This window comes from Onychostoma macrolepis, chromosome 13 (genome assembly GCF_012432095.1).
Source record: "Onychostoma macrolepis isolate SWU-2019 chromosome 13, ASM1243209v1, whole genome shotgun sequence".
NCBI lineage: Eukaryota > Metazoa > Chordata > Actinopteri > Cypriniformes > Cyprinidae > Onychostoma > Onychostoma macrolepis.
The window spans coordinates 24,923,565-24,942,577 of NC_081167.1; the positions used below are offsets into that span (position 1 = coordinate 24,923,565).

At 36.7% G+C, this 19,013-nt stretch overlaps 1 protein-coding gene and 1 long non-coding RNA gene across 3 annotated transcripts in view; one reads left to right on the forward strand and one right to left on the reverse strand.

The window, feature by feature from the left end:
• Positions 1 to 5,578, forward strand: part of LOC131552756 (uncharacterized) — a 47,555-nt gene extending 41,977 nt beyond the window's left edge. For both annotated transcript variants that reach the window (XR_009274052.1, XR_009274053.1), the window contains one exon: positions 4,816 to 5,578. This is a non-coding gene — a long non-coding RNA (uncharacterized LOC131552756). The remainder of the gene's footprint in view (positions 1 to 4,815) is intronic.
• Positions 1,785 to 16,359, reverse strand: sfrp5 (secreted frizzled-related protein 5). Its single transcript, XM_058796815.1, has 3 exons — positions 15,581 to 16,359; positions 8,896 to 8,973; positions 1,785 to 4,533 (listed from the first exon to the last, which is right to left on the reverse strand). The coding sequence occupies exons 1-3, from the start codon at positions 16,104 to 16,106 to the stop codon at positions 4,205 to 4,207; spliced, it is 933 nt and encodes a 310-aa protein (XP_058652798.1). The 5' UTR covers positions 16,107 to 16,359; the 3' UTR covers positions 1,785 to 4,204.
• Between the last annotated feature and the right edge of the window lie 2,654 nt (positions 16,360 to 19,013).

A 19,013-nucleotide genomic window follows, 5' to 3' on the forward strand; every position in this document is an offset into this window, starting at 1 on the left:
TTTTTTCCTCATTTTGTCTCTCATAGTTGAGGTATACCTATGATGAAAATTACAGGCCTCTCTCATCTTTTTAAGTGGGAGAACTTGCACAATTGGTGGCTGACTAAATACATTTTTGCCCCACTGCATATGGCTTTTCTGTCGTAGTAAACTTGCTCAGTAGATCACCTGGTACAGCATTGCACTGCAAATTATAATTCAGGAGCTCAAAGACTTGTAGAAGCAAGCGCGAATGTCATACTTGCTTCAGAAAATTATACTTATACTTTTGTTCACATTATCGGTTATGTTTATGGTAGAGTTTACTGTAAGTGGTACGATATAATATGATAGAGCATTAACCTTTTACCACCACTTACCAGATGTTTAATTTCCAAAAATCTAAATACGTACAATAACCAATGTAATAAACTGTTGCCAGATTCACGTTCATCTATTTCAGAGAAAACTAAACACACTTTTAACGCCACTTGCTGGACATTTCACTTTGAATGTATTGCAAAACATTCAGGAAGCAACATAATATCAAAGTTTTCACCACAGACAATGAGCCTTGATTGCATTTAGTGCCTGGTTTTAAAAAGACTGCAGATGGTTAGTGATTAAAACATTAGTTTTTGCTCTGAAGTACCCGAAAAAGTGTCGCAACAGGTACGTTGAATTTGCCCCTCCATGTCTGAAAAGACACTGGAGGGTCTGCTGATCTCTCAGCCAGTTTTTAATCAACAACGCGCCTGCAAGCACAGTAGCAGCAATTGAACAACACAAAGGCGCCATTCTCCATCCCTGCTGATGGATCCGAGATTACTGGGGTGAGATAAAACCAGAGAGAGTGAGGGTTTGGGGGCCGCTCTTGGCTGGGCCCTGCATTCCCGGTGATATTAACCTTTCAAGGAAATCAGTATGACACAGAAGCTGACAGAGGGTCTAAATTATCTTTTGATTGCTGGTGTGGTGTGCTGTTTATATCATCGGTCATCTGGCACAAAGCGAAGCCCTGTTCCCCCTGTCTGCTGCCGTCAGGCCTTTTTTAATTACGGTAAGTGACCTTTGCGGTGATGCTGACAGAAGGATGAGAGTAAGGGGCCAGGACTGTCCGTCTGATAAGCTTCTATGAGAAGACTCTTTCTCTTCTGGTGTCCTGTCTCTCTCTCCTGCACTGTTATCTCATGTTCACGTCTCACTGGATCTTTCCTCTCTTTCTTTTCAGTCTAATTGAGCACGTCTCCATTACTTTCAAATTTGTACATAGGTTGTACAATCTGATTCAGTGTTGTATGCGGCTGTTTTTCTGAATTTGTTTGGCAAAAAACACATTTTTGAACATTGGTTTTTCAATAGAACCGAACATCAAGCATCACAATGACAAGTAGTCAAAATTACTCATATTCTACAGTATATTCCAAGTCTTAGAAATGGCTTCATGTTCAACAAACTGAAACTTAAGTTTTTCATTGGAAAATCTTATTCTCCTAGCCCTCCTTGACTATGAAATTTTTGAAATAAATTTCTATGGCTCAGATGTTTTTAATGAATATAGTCTCAGTGAATAGTTCATAAGTCAAAGTGATCTTGTTCTTGAATTTAACTCACAGGTTCAATGATCTGCAGTGCTTAACAGCTCACTAAATGAAGGTGTATCTGTAAATAATGACTTAAATTTAGTTTTGTTCATCTCACAGAGCTATCACATCACTTCAGAATAATTGGCATATACCACACAAGTCATATGGACCACAAGATTTCTAATTTTTCTTTATTTTTTTATTTTTTCTTGAGAAGAAAGAGTCATGAGGGTGCGTGAATGACAAACACATTTTAATAGCTTTAGGAATATTTTTGGAATAAAAAGTTCTATTAGTTTAAAGAACTCAGGAAAGCCTTTAAGTTCATATAAACAAATTGCAACAAGTACCATTTTATCAGTGAATCTTGTGATGAATCGGAAGTAGTGACAGATGTACAACTGAATGTAACATTGAAAAAGGAAAAAAATGCAGGGCAGGTTCTTGGTTCTATGCATCGATTGCTGATTGGATTTTAAGATGTGGGCTTTGCAATCAAAAATGAAGGCTTGAATGTGATTCTAACAGACTAGATTATTAGAGGAGTCCTGCATATGTCACCAGAGAAAAGTCTATCGTTTCACTGGATAACATATTTTAAATATTTTAAATGCATTTAGATAACAGATATAGGGTGCATTTTTCAATTCATGCTGGATAGTATGTTTAAACGTATTAGAACAGGATGTGTTGTTAGCAGATGTAGCTAAACCAACGATATACAAAAATCTTGTGTATATGTACATATTTCTATATCCAGAAACACATGCATATATACTGTATGTATAAAACTATATGGTGGTGCACATCCTGTAATTGGACAGCACACATTTGTTGGTAACACCTCTGGTGATCAGCTGATGTTTGAGACGGCTCTGTGACTCTGTACAGGGAACCCAGATCAGACTGTGGTGTTGTGTTTGGTGTAAGCTGTGTGGAGAGTGTTTGAATGTGAGAGGTGGGGGTGGCATGAGCTGGCAGATCCCCACAGACAATAGGCCAGTAATGAGAGGTTGCTTACCCATGAATCACAATACCAGTATCCACTGGAGGCTGAAGGAGGCATTTGTTCCTTGATCTCAGATAAATTCCACTGTTTTTTTTTTTTTCAGTGCCTATTCACTTTTTACAGAGAGTGGCACTGAATTGGGCATTTGCCTGACTTGTTTAAACAGGTTGGCACTTAGGTTTGTTCTTAAGAGCAACTGTTGGCAAAAGGAAATGCATGTACTGTAGTGTCAGTCTTTATCTGATTTTGAACATTCCCTGTTTTAGACTGAGCTCATTACATCTCCATTTGTGGTTTTGGTGTGTATTTATGTTGTGCGGTGTCATTATTTTAAATGAATAGCATGTTGCCTTAGGGTTAGTTTAGACAAAAAATAAAAATAAAAATAAAACAGAAAAATTCTGTCATCATCAGGGATTGTTTTGGAGATGCTCTATTCCATGCAGTGAAAGTGAATGTGCATATGCTGTTAAACTCAAAAATGACAATAAAACACCATAAAATGATTATAAAAGTAGTTTGTACAACATCAGACAGAGCCAAAATATAAGTAATTTTCCACTGTAAATTTCTCCTTTTTTTTGTGAAATTCAGAGTTTTGAGATGACTAGAGGGAGAGTAAACGACAGGTATTTCATTTTTGGGTGAACGATTACTAATTCCTGAAGATAAATAACAAACTGATAAAATCTCTATGATGTGCAAATGTCACCAATGACATAGGGTAATATTGTTAAAAAGGTTCCAGATCTCTGATTAAACAGAACTAGCAATGTTAGATTTTAACTTTTATTACAGTGAACTCCGATGTAATGTTGGAAGGCTTTTTTCCATACCATGTATGTATATTTGTAGCAATATATAATCATTTTAGTAAAAAATAATGTTGCACACTGTATAGAAAACATGAACAAACACCTCACCAACCAAACTGCTTGAATGAGTCCAGAGTCTGTCATAAGCTGGCTGATATGTTGAGCAGAGAAATGGTCCGGACTTGCTCACAGGGCTGCGGTTGGAGTATTTGGGCTGCCGTCCTGGCCAACACTTTACAATCCATCAGCTTTCTTACCTCCCACGATTCAACTGGAGTCGTGTCCCATCCTGGTACTAATGATCACGACTGTATCTTCTTAAGTATATAATAAAAACTTTTTATTCCTTATCTACAAAATAAAAGATACAAATAAAAACCAGTTGGCACTATGTTTTTCATTCGTTTGAGTGGGATCTGGCCATTGAAATCAAATATGCGCTCATTAACCGAGTGCACTCTTTAAAGCTCTTGTTCACAATTTTCTTTTTCTCACATTGACTGAATGGGTTGTCAAAGTCTTTCTGAAAAGTCTCATAGCTTGTGCTCTGAATGAGGGAACCGGGAAAGTATCACTAAAATATGCATGAGCATCATAAGTGTACTGATTGCTGCATAAACAATACATTTTATGTAGATAGTTGCCAACAGAATGTAGCTGTACTTGATGATGAATTAAGTCCTAAGCAGTTTCCAAAAGCCATTTCTTGAGTAATGAAATACATCTGTACTAACTGTCGGAAATTAGGCATGGATACGGTCTCTGAAAGAGTTATTGGAAGACGCAGGGCCCGCTATAGACAGAAGAGTCATTGGTCACTGGAAGACCGTGTGATAGGTGGGACACTGATGAGACTTCATGTATTTAATGGCATACTTGAGTTCCTTGCTCTTTTTGTCCCACTTGTGGATGGACATGAGCAGTAACTGCTGGTCCACTTTGCGGCCCATGATGAGGAAGTTGCTCCCGAGATTGTCCAGTTGCGAGCAGGGACAGTTTGCTCCATTCTTGATGTATAGCGTGAGCTTCTTCAGGTCTTTCTTCCTCAGTATTCCCATCTTCAGAACCTTCTTCTTCTTTTGTGCTGCGATGAGCTTGCGGTCGCTTTTTTCCTTTTTCACCTCTTTAATCTTCATCTTGAGTGCTGTAGATTAAATATAGATCATTATGAGTAATTTACAACATATTTGCATGTTCACGGTTCTCTGATGTCGGTTAATGATCACATGACAAGCAGGTAAACAAGTTAAATAGTGTTTAAATGTTTTATTTTTTTACATTTTTATGATTTAAAACATAAGATTTTCATAAATTCATGAACCCCCAGTTGTCTTTTGAACCCCAGTTTCGGAAATATAAAATGAAATGTTTGCCATTATTCACTTGTGTCAGATTCTTCAAAAATTTCTGCTTTTGTGTTCCACAGAAAAACCAACAACATATGGGTTTGGAACAACATGAGGGTGAATAAATGATGACAGAATTTTCATTTTTGAGTGAACTGTCCCTTTAAAAACATCAAGGAAAGACCAGAGAGATCTTTTGGAAAAAAGTCTGGGTTCTATTTGTCGCCATTAACTTTATCCATTTGGAAAGAATGGAAAATCTTCTCATGGGACCCTTGGTCACACTCCGGTTCTCCCATATATTTCTGCTGTCTCAAGCAACAAGTCCTTTCACAACGAGCACACAGGAAGAACCAAGGCTATCCAGAATGCTGGAATAGTTTACACCTCCCCGGAGGAGCATCATTTAAACATGGACGGCACTAATTGCACTCACCCGGGAGAGGATGGAGAGTAGAACGGAAAGTTTCAAAGACAGATGTGAAAAGCGAACACCCCTTCAGTAGCTGAGCACATAAGCCACCAAATGTTTTTTTTCTTTGAACATTTATTTATTTATTTATTTATTTATTTTAATTTTCCTAATTATTATTTGTTTTTAGTGATTTAAAAAAATCACCAAAAACATCATTTTGGAAGCATATTCATTTTCTTTTCGAAAGTCTTATTAATCCCGATATCCCATTTCAGATGATCACAATAACCTTTAGCACTATTTCATGGCTGTGGCTTTCCCTATTTTTATTTTATTTTTTTATTTTATGTTATTTTTATTTTATTTTATTTACAAATTATTAAATTGTTTTAAAATTTAATAAGTAATTTTTCATTATTGTGACTGAACTAATCTGCTTGTTATTTATTAAAAATGTGATCAAATTAATTAATAAACATGATTTGCAACAATTTAATAAATGTAATCAATTAGAAACCATCTTAAAGATGCAGCTCTGCTTCAAATCAAAATTTAAAAAAAAAAAAGAAAAGAAAGTTGCATTTGACATTAAATATGAAAGTGATAAGTAAAACCTGTAATTGATGCTGTGGAACAGAACTCATGCTGCAAGCTTGTTTAAAGCACATTAATCAATGACAGAATTTGAAAGCATTATCAGGGTAAGCTTTGCTCTTTTGTCTGCTATCATAAACATTCAAGCATCTTTGGAAGTGAACATTTAAATGGTCTCACTGATAACAGTTTTAGTTCATCCGCATGGGGATGTTTGGTATTGGCATAAATATTATTTAAATCTTATGAGATTTCTTACAGGAAAAAGATTAAATATCTGAATGGAAAGTATTAAACTTGAATTTAAAAAAAAATAAAAAATGAAACTGAAAAGAGTGTATGACAAGATAAGTAAATTAAAGATGGAGAAAGGCCGAAAAAAATGTGAGTACATGATGCATTTACATTTATGCATTTAGCAGACGCTTTTATCCAAAGCGACTTACATTGCATTAAAGTTTCTACATTTTATCAGCTCTTGCTTTCCCTGGGAATCGAACCCATGATCTTGACGTTGCTAGCGCCATGCTCTACTATTTGAGCTACAGGAAAGCCACAATTCTAGGACCTTTTTAATTTGGTGGTTGCTTAGTCAAATCAAAAGTATTAATTTATTTTGCCTATAGAAAGGTCTCTCCTTCATTGTAAGTCTATAAGAAGTATTGTTGTCTAGAAAGTATTGCTGTTGCTGTGTCAGGCCACTCAAACAAACAAATAGGTCTGAAGTCTAGAGCCACGGTGTTTATTTACACTTTTTGGGATAATTGGGATTCAAATGAATGATGTTTATAGCTGTCTCTCTTTATAAAGCAGATAGATTTAATATATTTTAAAAGATTTCACCATAAAAAGGCATTAACTTCAAACATTAACTTTAAGTCACAACTAAGTACTTGCAAAACCACAAAATAACTGTAACTGCTAACTGTAGTTCAACTGGACATGGGGATTCAGGTGATCACTCATGACCCATAATGCTTGTGGGGAGTGAGCACGCCTGGGCAATATCGTGGTGACAAGCTGAAACCACAAGAGCTGCTTTAAATTGCTGGCAGTATATCTGACAGCAGATGAATGAAGGCAAGGAGGAAAAGTGTCACCTTGAGCATTTGCAGCCTTCTTTCGATAATTTGGAAACCAAACCTTGCCTATACGTGCAAAGCCAGTGCCAAAGCAATAGACTTGAGTAGGGCTTTGGAAGTGAGGGATTATCAATAGAGACTGATGGAATGACATTTAGTGCTCTGTAATGGCAGGTAACGTCAATACAAACAATGCACATTATTGTTTTGCATTATTAAACCATAATTACTACTCTATTTTCTAACTTAACTGGGTCAAATTTTAGCCTAGCCTGCGAAAACTATTAAAATGGTTGGCTGACAAAAACACTGAAGTCATTTTGGACAATTTTAACAGCATTTATAATGTTAGAAATTATATATACACAATTAGCTGATTCAGGGTAATGCTCTAATTATGCTGGCTTTTGTTCAACTCAAAGGCTTGTCAGTGCAGAGCTGTGATGAATCTTTAAAGAAAAGAGTCTCTATTACTGCGCTTTAGCCTAATTAGGCATTCTTTATATAAGGTGATTAAAAATCATTCATCTTTAAGGTCAAAATCACCATTCAAGAGGGGATGATAAGTTAAAACCCATGAGGTCACATAGTTTTTTTTTCTTTAAATACTCCTGTAAAATGGTGCTTATAAATATTAGGTTTAAAGAGTTGTTGCCCGCACTAATGCTGCAAATGTGAAAGAAGCTTTCAAATAAATAAATAACAATAAAATAACAATAAAATAAAATAGAAATTATAAAAATGTGTAATGTGTATTTGGTTTGGTTGAAGATTAGAGTTTGTGTTTTAATGTATAGTTGTGGTTTGTGGTTATGGTTTATTAAATGACAAATGACAGAACTCTTCACTCACTATAAAAAAAGAGAATGACAAATCACACAAAACTGAGCCATTTAAAATCTCAAAAACAAACTTAAAAACACTGGATTTCCTTAGCACTATATAAAATATTAAAATCAGCTGCAGCTGTCTGCACATGCACAAACTTTAAATTGTTTGGTAAGTGTGCTGCTGTCCAGTATGTGTTGATACACTGATTACTGCTACATTGTTGAAACTGGCCATAAAATTGAGTAAGACTTTAGAGTAGGCTATTAAACAAACAACAACAAACAAAGACATGTGAGCAAGTACCAGTAAAATGACATGAGATGGCGATCAGGGGAAGAAATGAATCAAGCGGTAATATCCTGCCATGCATTATGCTTTCAGTATGTGGAGTATTAGATCTCAAGAGCCAGAAATAGTGGGTTTTTAAACATAACTCTTTTTGTGATGCCTGGACTTCGCTTTCTAACTTTAATGTATATAATCTACAACACTGAACACTCAGGCTACCACTAACAATATTTTCTAGTGTCATCTGTCATAGTTATTAAGGAAAATACATGCACATCCAAGAGCAATAGGCCTCACAGCCAAAGATAAGTCAGGCATATGTGTGGCTCTACTGTGCTGTAATCCTCTGCTCTCTATAGGGAAGGATTTCAAATGACTTTTAACCTTGAAACTCTTTTATTCAATGCCAGAGACTCATTCTAGAGATTCACCTTTGACAGATCAATGGAACTCCTGTCAGAATACATCACTTTAAACGAACCATAAAGAATCCAAAACTATTACAACAGGAATCCTCCGATACCGTTTAAAACTGGATGTCCATTACAAATACATGAATGTGTCCCATGCTTTGAAAACTGTTAATAAAATGTTTTGTTTATATATATATATGTGTGTGTGTGTGTGTGAATTAATGTAGTATTATTATTAATAATAAAAGTATTTTATGATTATTTTTAACAATAAAAATAATTTCATATTATTGCATGGTAATGTTAATGCAATGCATAGCAGAACCACCTCATATTGTATCTGTTTTTTCTCACAAGGTCATTTTTTTATGTTCACCCTGTATATTAATGTGACCACTTTCCCATGCAAGCAAACCACAGCCTTCCTCATCAATTTTTTCATCACATATTTTTATGTCATTATAAAGAGATCATTCCTCTAGAGACAAGTTATTGAAGTTGTCAAATTTAATGTCTCAATAAAAGTTAATATCTTACCAAAATCACTGGCGCAGTAGTGCTCCATTATGGTGTCGGCTTTCAACTCGTTGTCACAGGGTGGACACACTTTTGAAACTACAGGGTAAAGAAAGGGAAAGTTAGTGTCTAGAGCATTTATCCAAAACATTTTGGTATTTAAAGGAGACTGTAAGACTTGTTTTTGGGAAATCTGAAAATATGCTTCAAGTGGCAAAATCATTCAAGTCAGAAATATCATTTACCTGTAATGAATAATTCAACCTTACTACATGTGTTTTTGTCTAACAAACAGTCCTGCCTCATGCCATTTGTGCCATTCGTTGCACCAATGTTGCTGTGTCAGACTGCTAGGGATTATCAAACACATGGAGCGAGTTTTGTTCACTCCTGTGTACAGGTATAATAGAAAGATGGTGAATAAGTTAATTATTATGTTGTTTCTTTATTGGTGCACTCAACTGTTATGTGAGCTGAGTAGCAATGATACACGAGTACAGTGAAAGATGTCGGTGAGGCCTATCTTCGGTTAACCACTGGAGACACAAACAAACAAACAAAGGGTGGAATGTTTCATATTTACAAAAATGATGTGATTATGTTCATTCTAACAGCTCTAATAGGGGTTTGGTTTCATGCAGTTTCATTGCAGTGCTGGACTCATGCGGGGGCAGCAGGCCAGTGCTAATAGAGCTTAATCCACAGCGTTTGAAGCCATGAGAGGGAGAGGTTTGGCAGCTGCTAGTTTTATTTCCTTGCAGAGGAAGGGAAGTTATAAAACAAGATTAAGACTTTCAGTGGTTTATCACTGTGAAATCACATCCCTGCAGATCTGTAGTGTCACTAGTGTATGTACAACTGCATATCACTGGACCTGAGTAAATATTTTTGGCCTCTCCGACACAGGATGTCTCAGGATGTTATAGAAACCAGAGTATTTCACACTCACCGCAGACGTACGAAGACGAATGCATGGGTAAACTTTTAATAGGTCACTGTGAAAACATACTTCTCAGCAGTTTGACAGTGAAAATGTTCACTTTAACATGCAAACAGCTGTACGTGACCTTCTTGGAGATGATAGTTATTTGCTGATCTTATTTTTAACTGTAGATGTCACACACAGAGAGTGAAGCTACAGATGTTTATTGTGACACCTACTGGGGTATCAGCTTTCTGTTCAGTGGACTTTTATATTACTGTATAACACGCTTACTGTACACATACACAATTTCACATTTATCAGTACAAAAAAAAAACATTACTAATTAGTATTTTTATCCTGTTTTTCAGTGATAAACATCATTAAAACATGATTAATTTATGCGAGAAGCTAATTTGTGAATTTTCTTATACCCCACTGGCAAATAGTTTTTCTTGCACAACAATTGACATAACAATCATAAAGGCCAATATTGTTTGCATGAATGTTTTAATCTTTTAACGGATGTGTATTTTTACTGGAAAAGCAGGGAAATTTTGAGGTGAGTAAGATTTTTTATTTTTTTATTTATTTTTTTTTTTAAAGAAATACGTGTTTTCATACACACATAATGTATTAAATTGTTTCGAAGTGACATTTCAAATAAATGTTCTTTTGAATTTTATATTCTGAAAAAACGTGCCATGGTTTTCACAAAAAAACAAAAAACAAGCATATTATTAGGATTTCTGAAGGATCATGTGACGCTGAAGACTGGAGTTTTTGGAGTTATTTAATTTAAATGAAGATTTTTGACAAATATTTACCTCCATCTCTTTCACAACTGGTAACAGTTCTTTTGATATTGTTTTTTTTTTTTTTACAGGATTTAATTATTTTTGTCATTTTTGCAAGCAAAGTATAAGGTGTATTTTGCATTTGCGAAAGCTTCCGGGCTCATCACATCATCGATCCGCTTAACTGAGTAATTAGGAACAATGCAGTATGTGGCTTATAAGGTTTGGAAAAGTCATTCATTTGTTCAGCTAAAAATACATGAAGCTCTATTTGATCCCTGTGTGGTGGTTCTAACAGAACAAACTGTGACCAGATTGGCTGAAGTTTGAAATTCTCCACTGACATCACCCACGCAATGATGTGTGTTAGATCTGATCTCTGAGGTGGCGAATATGATTTTGTCATTTACCCAGCACAGGTCCTCCCTCGAGTTCACAAAACAAAAGCATCTGGTTACAAGAACTTACATGGCTCGTCTCCAGACTCCCCCTTCCAGGTTAAAACCCAAGGGTCAGAGTTTATCACCCCAGCCTCGAGCACAGCCATAGCGGTAGATAATGAGGAGAGGGGTCAAAGTTCACCAGGCTTCAGTGCACAGGTCGTGGGGAGTTGAACCCCTCTGTAAGTTTCAACCGTCAATTGGTCCCTGAGCAGACATTCCCATCCATTCAATATTCGGCGAGTCGGAGACGTGACGTGTGCGGTGACTTGCGCACACTGAGCGTGTTGTGGAGGAAACTTTGTTTCAGACTCGCAGGCCGTAGCGAACTGCATTCTTGAAGCTGAAATGTCTTATTTGCACTGCAGAGCGATTTATTCTGTTTTGCAGGGTGGCTTGCTGGCAGGACGCCCGGTGGAATCGGAGCCAAAGCATGTGTCAGGAGACTGAGCGAGGGTAATTCTGCAAACCGAGTTTCTGCAAGAAGTGCCAATTCAGAGATTGAGTGATATCAGAGCAATACTGGCTTTTTTTGTCATCTATTCCCTAAATTTCCTGTTGAATTCCTTCTCGTGTTCTTTTAAAATGTGTAAGGACTCAACAGAACTGCTTCTGAAAGGAAACATTTTAATCAGAAAGAGTGCTTTAGTGACATGCTTAACAGCTCAATCCTAAACTGGTTTCTGCGATTTAAAACATGTTGTCAAGTAACTTAAAAATGTAGTTCATGTGGGAACATCGAACTGTTTTTATTCAAGTTTACTGACTAGAAAAGTTTAACCCAAAAGTTATATATCCTACTGTGCTGATTCAGTCATATTATTTATGACTGAATGGCATTTATTCATTATTTAATGTTTTTTTATTTAGTGATTAGTGACAAACTTTTGAGGCCACATGTAAACTACACATTCAAGCAAGATTTAATTAGTGATTTAATTCAAATATAAAAGGCTGTATTGTGTTTTTGCAACAAGGGTATTTTTCATAAATTATTGGTCAAAAGAATGGTTTGATATTTACAATACCTTATATATTTTTTTGCTGTTACAAAATTGTTTTACTGGTTAAAACTGGCCAGAAAAAAAGCCTAATGGGTGATATGGTTCACCCAAAACTGAAAATACTGTCATTAATTACTCACCCTCATGTCATTCACAAATAAAGATATTTTTGACTTTGACTTAAAGTCATTATTTTTGTTTTCTTTGCGCACAAGTATTCTCGTAGCTTCGTAAAATTACGGTTGAACCCCTGATGTCACATGGACTGTTTTACCAATATCCTTGCTACGTTTCTGGACCTGAGAACATTTCAGTTGTATTGCTTTCTACGGAGGGTCTGACAGCTCTCGGATTTCATCAAAAATATCTTAATTTGTCTTCCAAAGATGAACGAAGGTCTTACGGGTTTGGAACGACATGAGGGTGATTAATGACAGAATTTTCATTTTTTGGGTAAACTAACCCTTTAATGCCTGGTTTTGTTGTACTTATTGACAATATGCCCCACTATGTTGTCAGAAACTATCATTTGAACACTGTCTCTTTTTTTTCCTGGGCAATAATTCTGGAAATGTTAGTCATAGTTTTTTTTTTTTTTTTATCCATGACTTTAAAGTATATTGCTATAATATACTCACATTGAGAAATTTTTACAGGAGTAAATATTAATTACGACAACTAGCTGTGGTCTTGAGCTTGACTAAAACCTTAACCGATGAAATCCGTCACTAACTACTTCTCACAGTTTGTCATGTTGGATATACGAGTGCATTGCAAGTCCTCACAGTTTCCTCAGAGACACTTCCTACATGTGTTTCCGTGTCCGAACAATTTCTGCATCGCTGACTTTCTGTATCACAGTTTATGAGGGAAATGTTCTGTTTAAACTATGCACAGGTCATAATTTTATGGCTCATTTGGACCCTTGAAGTTATGAGCAGCAACACTTTGGACATAAAACATTAATCAGGATGAAAAACTGCTGTGATTTATGTCTGTTTAAATGTGCAGTGAGCGGAGACAGAGACAGGTTTACATGTCTCTTTGAGTCGCCCCTCAGGCAGCAGCGCCTCTGCATTCACCAGAATATTGCAAACATTATACAATATACATTCCCTCTATCTGAGCTGGTAAGTTTGTTTTATCTTGTACTTGATACGTCTAGCCGAATTAATTGTCTCAGTCCTGTTCTTATAATAAAATGTAATCCTTTCTGTAAAATGTATACTTTCTAACCTGCCAGTGTCATCAAGCAGAGCTGCAAAAATAATGATTTTCAAACAGGTTTCCACAGACAATTCCTTCATCTGTTATTGGTCAGCTAACAAATAGCCCCGCCCCAAACTCACACCATTGGTTGAACCAATATCATTGCTAGTTGTCTCTGTATTAAACTATGAAGAAAACTAGAAGAAAAAATGTTAACATTGTCCATAAAAACTGACATGTTTCAGGTTTCAACTCAGAATTTAAGCATGAAATTTGTCACTTTTTAATAATTAATGTTAAAATATTTGCATATTTTCTGAGGAGCCAGTGGGATTGTTTTTGTTTTGCTATTTGTCTGTTAAGAAAAAGTCTTCTATTTGTAGAATGAACAATATTGTTTAAAGAGGCTTTTTGCTGCACTGTCCAATGTGATTTACTGGAATGTATCATTTACTGTCAGTCTCCAGAAACAGCCTATGATGCATGTCTGTGGCTTTTGCTGTGAATGGGACCCGTCCCAGGATTTCACCTCAAACCACAGGGGAAAAAACAGCTCTTCGTGTCCCTGGTCCGCCGCTCGTGTGTGCCGTAGCTGACGGCTGCAGGCCGGAGCGACTGGCCGTGTCAAGCGAGGGTTTGTGCTGTCATGTTATCTCTAGAGTCCTGTTTCACGTCGATGTGCACACTCACCAAAACACACATCGCTGGAAACGCTTGGCCGCGAGCTACTTTCCCATCCAGCTGCGATGTGGAAAGCACATTTGACTTCTGCTAGTTTTCAAGCTTTCAGTATCATGTCATTTCAGAACGGCTATGGTTTGTAATTGATATTGTCTCAAAGGTCCCACTCTTTCTGTATTTGCTCTTGAGTTTGCTGCAATTTTAAGGAGCTTATTTTTCCAACAGAAGCCAAGCTACTTAACTTGGAAATATGAAAACAGTGTCGTGGAGTCACATTTTTTCAAAAGCCACTTTTTTTTTCTTCTTTGAGAACATTGTAATCCATCAAATCTTAGTAGTGAAAAGAGAAGCTGTGTGTATGTTTACACACACATTTACTTGGAGACATACCAGACTTATGTTGATTTTATACAAAGCTAATTATGACTACAGACTAACCAAAACCCTTCATTTAACCTCTAATCGTTTTGCATTTTTATAATAATAATAAAAAAAAAAATTAGCTTTAATTTTTTATTTCTTTATTTTCTTTAGTTTTTAGTATTTTTTTTTTTTTAATAAAACCTATAGGTTTTCTGTTCTGTGTAATGTTTTTTGAATAAAGTTTCATTAGATGCCATTAGTCCAACTGTTATGTTAGTTTTTATTTATATATTTTTAATTCAAAAAGAAAAGCTGCACTGTGCAGTAAATGTGATTCATTGTGTATACAGCATGCAGTATGATGCATTCATGTTTTTCTCATTCTTTTGTATAGGGATGTGTCATTTGTGAATCGCTTTTTTTTTGTATTAAAATTTAAAAGTTGTTCAGAAAATAAACATTTTATATATATATATATATGTATGTATATATATATATATATATATATATATATATATATATATATATATAATTATTTCTTTGGCTCCACTTTTTAATTATTTAGGTATTTTTTTAATAATGTGTTGTCCTATTAATAAGTCTCAACGCCATCCTCAAGCTTCCCTTGAGCATTAACTACTCTTGTCCTTCCTCTGTCTGTTACAATAGTCCTTCTCATCTCAGTGAGACAAAGTAATGTACAACTTTTCAGACTAATTAGTGATCCAAAGGGTTTGGCTGCCCAGCTAATTGGAAACCTAAATGCACGATTAAACAAAGAGAGAGAGGCAGGACGCAGCAGGAATGCTCCTCTCCACATTCCACATGAGATGTTTGCTTTAGATAGTGAAAGTTTTTTGTCCTTCTGAGAGCTTTCCTTAATTTTACTTTCTCAAGAGCCTCAGGCTAAATAAAGCAAGAGGAAATCCACCAATGGGCCCTATTTTATAGATTTATGGAGACTTAATGATTATAATTCTTCCACTTTTTAAACAAAAAGGGGAGATTTTGAAATCAGCAAGAATGAAGCACTGATCCGTTTTATAGCACATAAACAATTTAATTAAGAAACGATGCCTAATGGATAAGATGAAATATAACTTTGATATTTCTGTGTTTTATTAAAAATACTGGCACATTTGGTTGCAGATCAGTGTGATGCTGTTAAAAAAGGTATTTTTAGGTTTTTTTCCTACTTATGAAATGTCCCCTGTGTAAATTAATTTATGCTTTTCTTTGAATCAATCAATAACATTTGAATCAATAATGTAATGTTCTTTTATGTCCTACCTGGAGTCTGAGTGGCGTGACCCGCGGAGAACTGCATGGGAATGCACAGATCGTTGTCGATGGGAAACTTCTCGCACTGCAGCATCTCCGGCCAGGGAAAGCCGTAGGTCTCCATGACCGGAGCGCAGCTGTCCCGCACTGCCTCGCACAGAGACCGGCAGGGGTAGATGGGCCGGTCCAGGCACACTGGAGCAAAAAGAGAGCAGAGGAACACCTGCGTGTCAGCGTGGCATCGCTTTGCCAGAAGGGGCACCCAACTGCCCGCCTGCTGCTTGACCTCAGGCATGGTCTCGTGGTCCAGTAGGTTGGGCAGGCGCATCTTTTTGTAGCCCACGTTGTAGCAGAGCCGCAGGTCGGCTGGAATATCCACACACTGTGGTTGCTTGGCATAGAAGCGGCCGTTGTGGAAATTGTCCGATTGCCAGCTGTAGTAGTCATACTCCTCTGCCGAAGCGGCTGAGGTGAGCAGTACTAGTGCTAGGGTCACAGCCTGGGTCAGAGACACCTGCCTCTTCTGCTCTGCCATGCTTTTAAAGTCCTGGTGTAATTCAGAAGAGGAATTGGGGGAGGTGGTTCAAAAAGATGAATTTTAATCCTTTTTTGTTGTTGTGTTGGAAAAGAAAAAGGACAAAAAGTGCTGGGTTTTTCCTGTTTCCTTCTGGTTGTCCTGCAGTTTAATGCACTTAAACTCCTGGTGGCAGGCAGTAGTGGCAGATCTCAGAGCTCAGCTCTTCTCTAGCTTGACTCAAGTGCACCTAGTGTATAAAAGCCAGTGGACTCAGGGCCCTATGAGCTGACAACCCCTGAGTAAATCTCGCCCACCCACCTCCCACTGGTTTCCCCTGTCCACTATAAGCCCCGCCCCCTTCCCAGCCACAGCCAACTGCTGCGCAGTGGGCGGCACCCCCGCAGCCCACCCCCCTCGCAGACACTTCTACAGGCAGACCACGCGCTGTCCTGCACCACAATGCGTGTGTGGAGTGCGCTGGGCTCATTCAGTTTCTCTTTAGAGAAGAGAACACACACACATTTTCCACACACATCTTCTGCCCCGGTCTTTCACATTCTACTTTATTAGGAAATAATCAGAAGGCGGAAAAAAGATTCATCTACAGGTGGTCAGGGCATTTGGGCTGTGCTGTTTGAGATATGCTAATGCTGCCGCTGGATGTGAATAGAAACCGGCTTTCTCTCTGTCTCCTTCTATCATTCGCTGTCACACCGTGGGGCCCAAAATTCAACCCACAGCCACCCAGCAGCAGGGGGCCGTACTGCCATATTACAGCCTCCCAAATTGAGCAAACTTACTGATAGATCTTTATCTATTAGCTCAGGTTTTATACATTTTACTGAATGTTCATTTTGGTTTGCTTTTCTTTCTGTATTGTCTGTGTTGGCAAAAGCAGATAAATTTGTCATATATTTAAAATATATTTTGGACAAAAACCTATATTGTCCACAATGTATTTCACATATTTGTTAGATTTTTTTTTTTTTTTTCATAGATGGGATGATATAATGAATTATGAAAAATGTTTTTTTCAAAAAACCTCCAAAGTTGTCTGGTCTTAGTGAGTTATCTTTAGACATTAGTGCAGTCGAGAGGAAAAGGAAACAGGCCAGGAATAGTGCATCAAATGGGTGGCATACAAATGACACAGCAAATGGTGGTTACAGTAAATCTAAAAAGCTAACAAAATGCGGTTAGCAGGCTCTTTGAATGTTTACTTCTTGGAGTTTTACAAGCTGGCAGAGAGTGTCAGACCATTGCATAAGTGTTTTATATGTGAGAGCAAATGCTGCAAAAAATACAAAAATACTTATTATTGTAGAATGACGGTTGAAATTTTGTCTGATAGACTTCCATAGCTGGTTCTTTACGAAGTTCATAAAATTTTTCATCCAGGACTGATCTCTGTGGGACTGAACTATAATCACTTGCTCTCTAGAAATGGAAACTCGTTCTGTCCTGTTGTGTGTTGCCCAGATTGTGTCAAAGACTGAAAGAGGCACAATTTTACGCCCTTTAGAAATCAATAATCACCGCAGCGGATATAAATGAGATTATAGTGATGATGAGGAATGTTATTTTGACAAATATTCCAATGATATTTTGTGACCATGAGGAATTTTCAGAAATAAGCATATAAATCTGATACCAAGAGATCCCAAAAAACTTTGTGCGGTTTATGCATTGATAGGAATAATACTTTGTGGCATTTGATACATAAAGACATAATAACGAATCAAAAACAATATATCATTCATTCTTACTTCACCAAGACAAGGTCACATGTGTTTTTTATTTATTTATTATTATTTTTTACATTTTTGGCATGCATTAAAGCATTCATTCATTTATTTTGTATTACATATGCGATTTGGATTTATTTAATGAATTAGTATATAATAGCAATTATAATCAACTGGTATTTATTTTATTTTTCCTGTTTTTTGGGGTCAAAAGGATATTTATAAAAACTCAATAGAGGTTTTATGGCTGTAATTTAATTCCAGTCTAATAATAAATAATCCTTAGTTGAACATAGCTCCTTACTATCAGATATAGTTAGTGGAAACTGCTGTGTGAGCAGGTTCTCATTAGATGGACATGCTTTTCATTGTAGTTCAGTAAAAGACAAACTCCTTCTGCAGGCTTCATCAGCATGCAGGGCTGTGTTAATTGGCTATTCAACTCTGCACTTCAACTTTCTCCAGCTTTCTGATTGGCTCAGCATTTAGAGATTAAGTTCAAGCACCGCTGGAAGTGCACTTTCAGCCAAATGCTTAAAGAAAGGATTTGAAGTGACTATTAAAAGGGTTAGTTTCAGGGTGCTGGAGAGGTGGCCCAATGCCCAGATATGCTCAGTAAATTCTTGATAAGCCGGGCAAGGAAACCCTGAAGAATGGAGAGAACGCTCTGGTCAAATAAGGGCACGGGATGTTTATTTCTTCATAGTAAATGTTATTTTAAAAGAAAATTTAAATGTTAACACAGTGCACAATAGAAATATGTGTACAAACAGGGCCGAATTTGTTTCGGTTGGGAACAATAATATCCATAGAGATTGTTTTCTGTGTTTTAGATGGAAGTTCTCTGCTCTGAGGTAAAGTTAATGTAATTTGGTTGCGATGGGCAAACAATCCTAACTGAATGACTGTGATATAAGAATGTTAGTTCATATCTGCCATGTTAGTAAAAGCATTAGCTTATAGAGCACTTCAAATGCCATATGCATTGCTGCATGTGCTTTACAGTTTGGTTTGCCTTTACATTCCTTACAAACTGATGTAATATATATTGTGAAATGTCACAAATGATCCAATGAGTTTTGTATATTTCAAAGTTTTGTGAACATTTGCAAACGCAGATAATAACCATAAAATGTTTATACATCTGAAAACTATTGGAGTTTCTGGATTGGATCGATTT

Excerpts from the sequence above, each read along its gene's own strand:
- sfrp5 (XM_058796815.1), bottom strand. The coding sequence starts at position 16,106 with ATGGCAGAGCAGAAGAGGCAGGTGTCTCTGACCCAGGCTGTGACCCTA. Across the intron at positions 8,974-15,580 it reads TCACGCCACTCAGACTCCAG|TTTCAAAAGTGTGTCCACCC; the intron begins GTAGGACATAAA and ends TTTACCCTGTAG. Across the intron at positions 4,534-8,895 it reads CTACTGCGCCAGTGATTTTG|CACTCAAGATGAAGATTAAA; the intron begins GTAAGATATTAA and ends TTTAATCTACAG.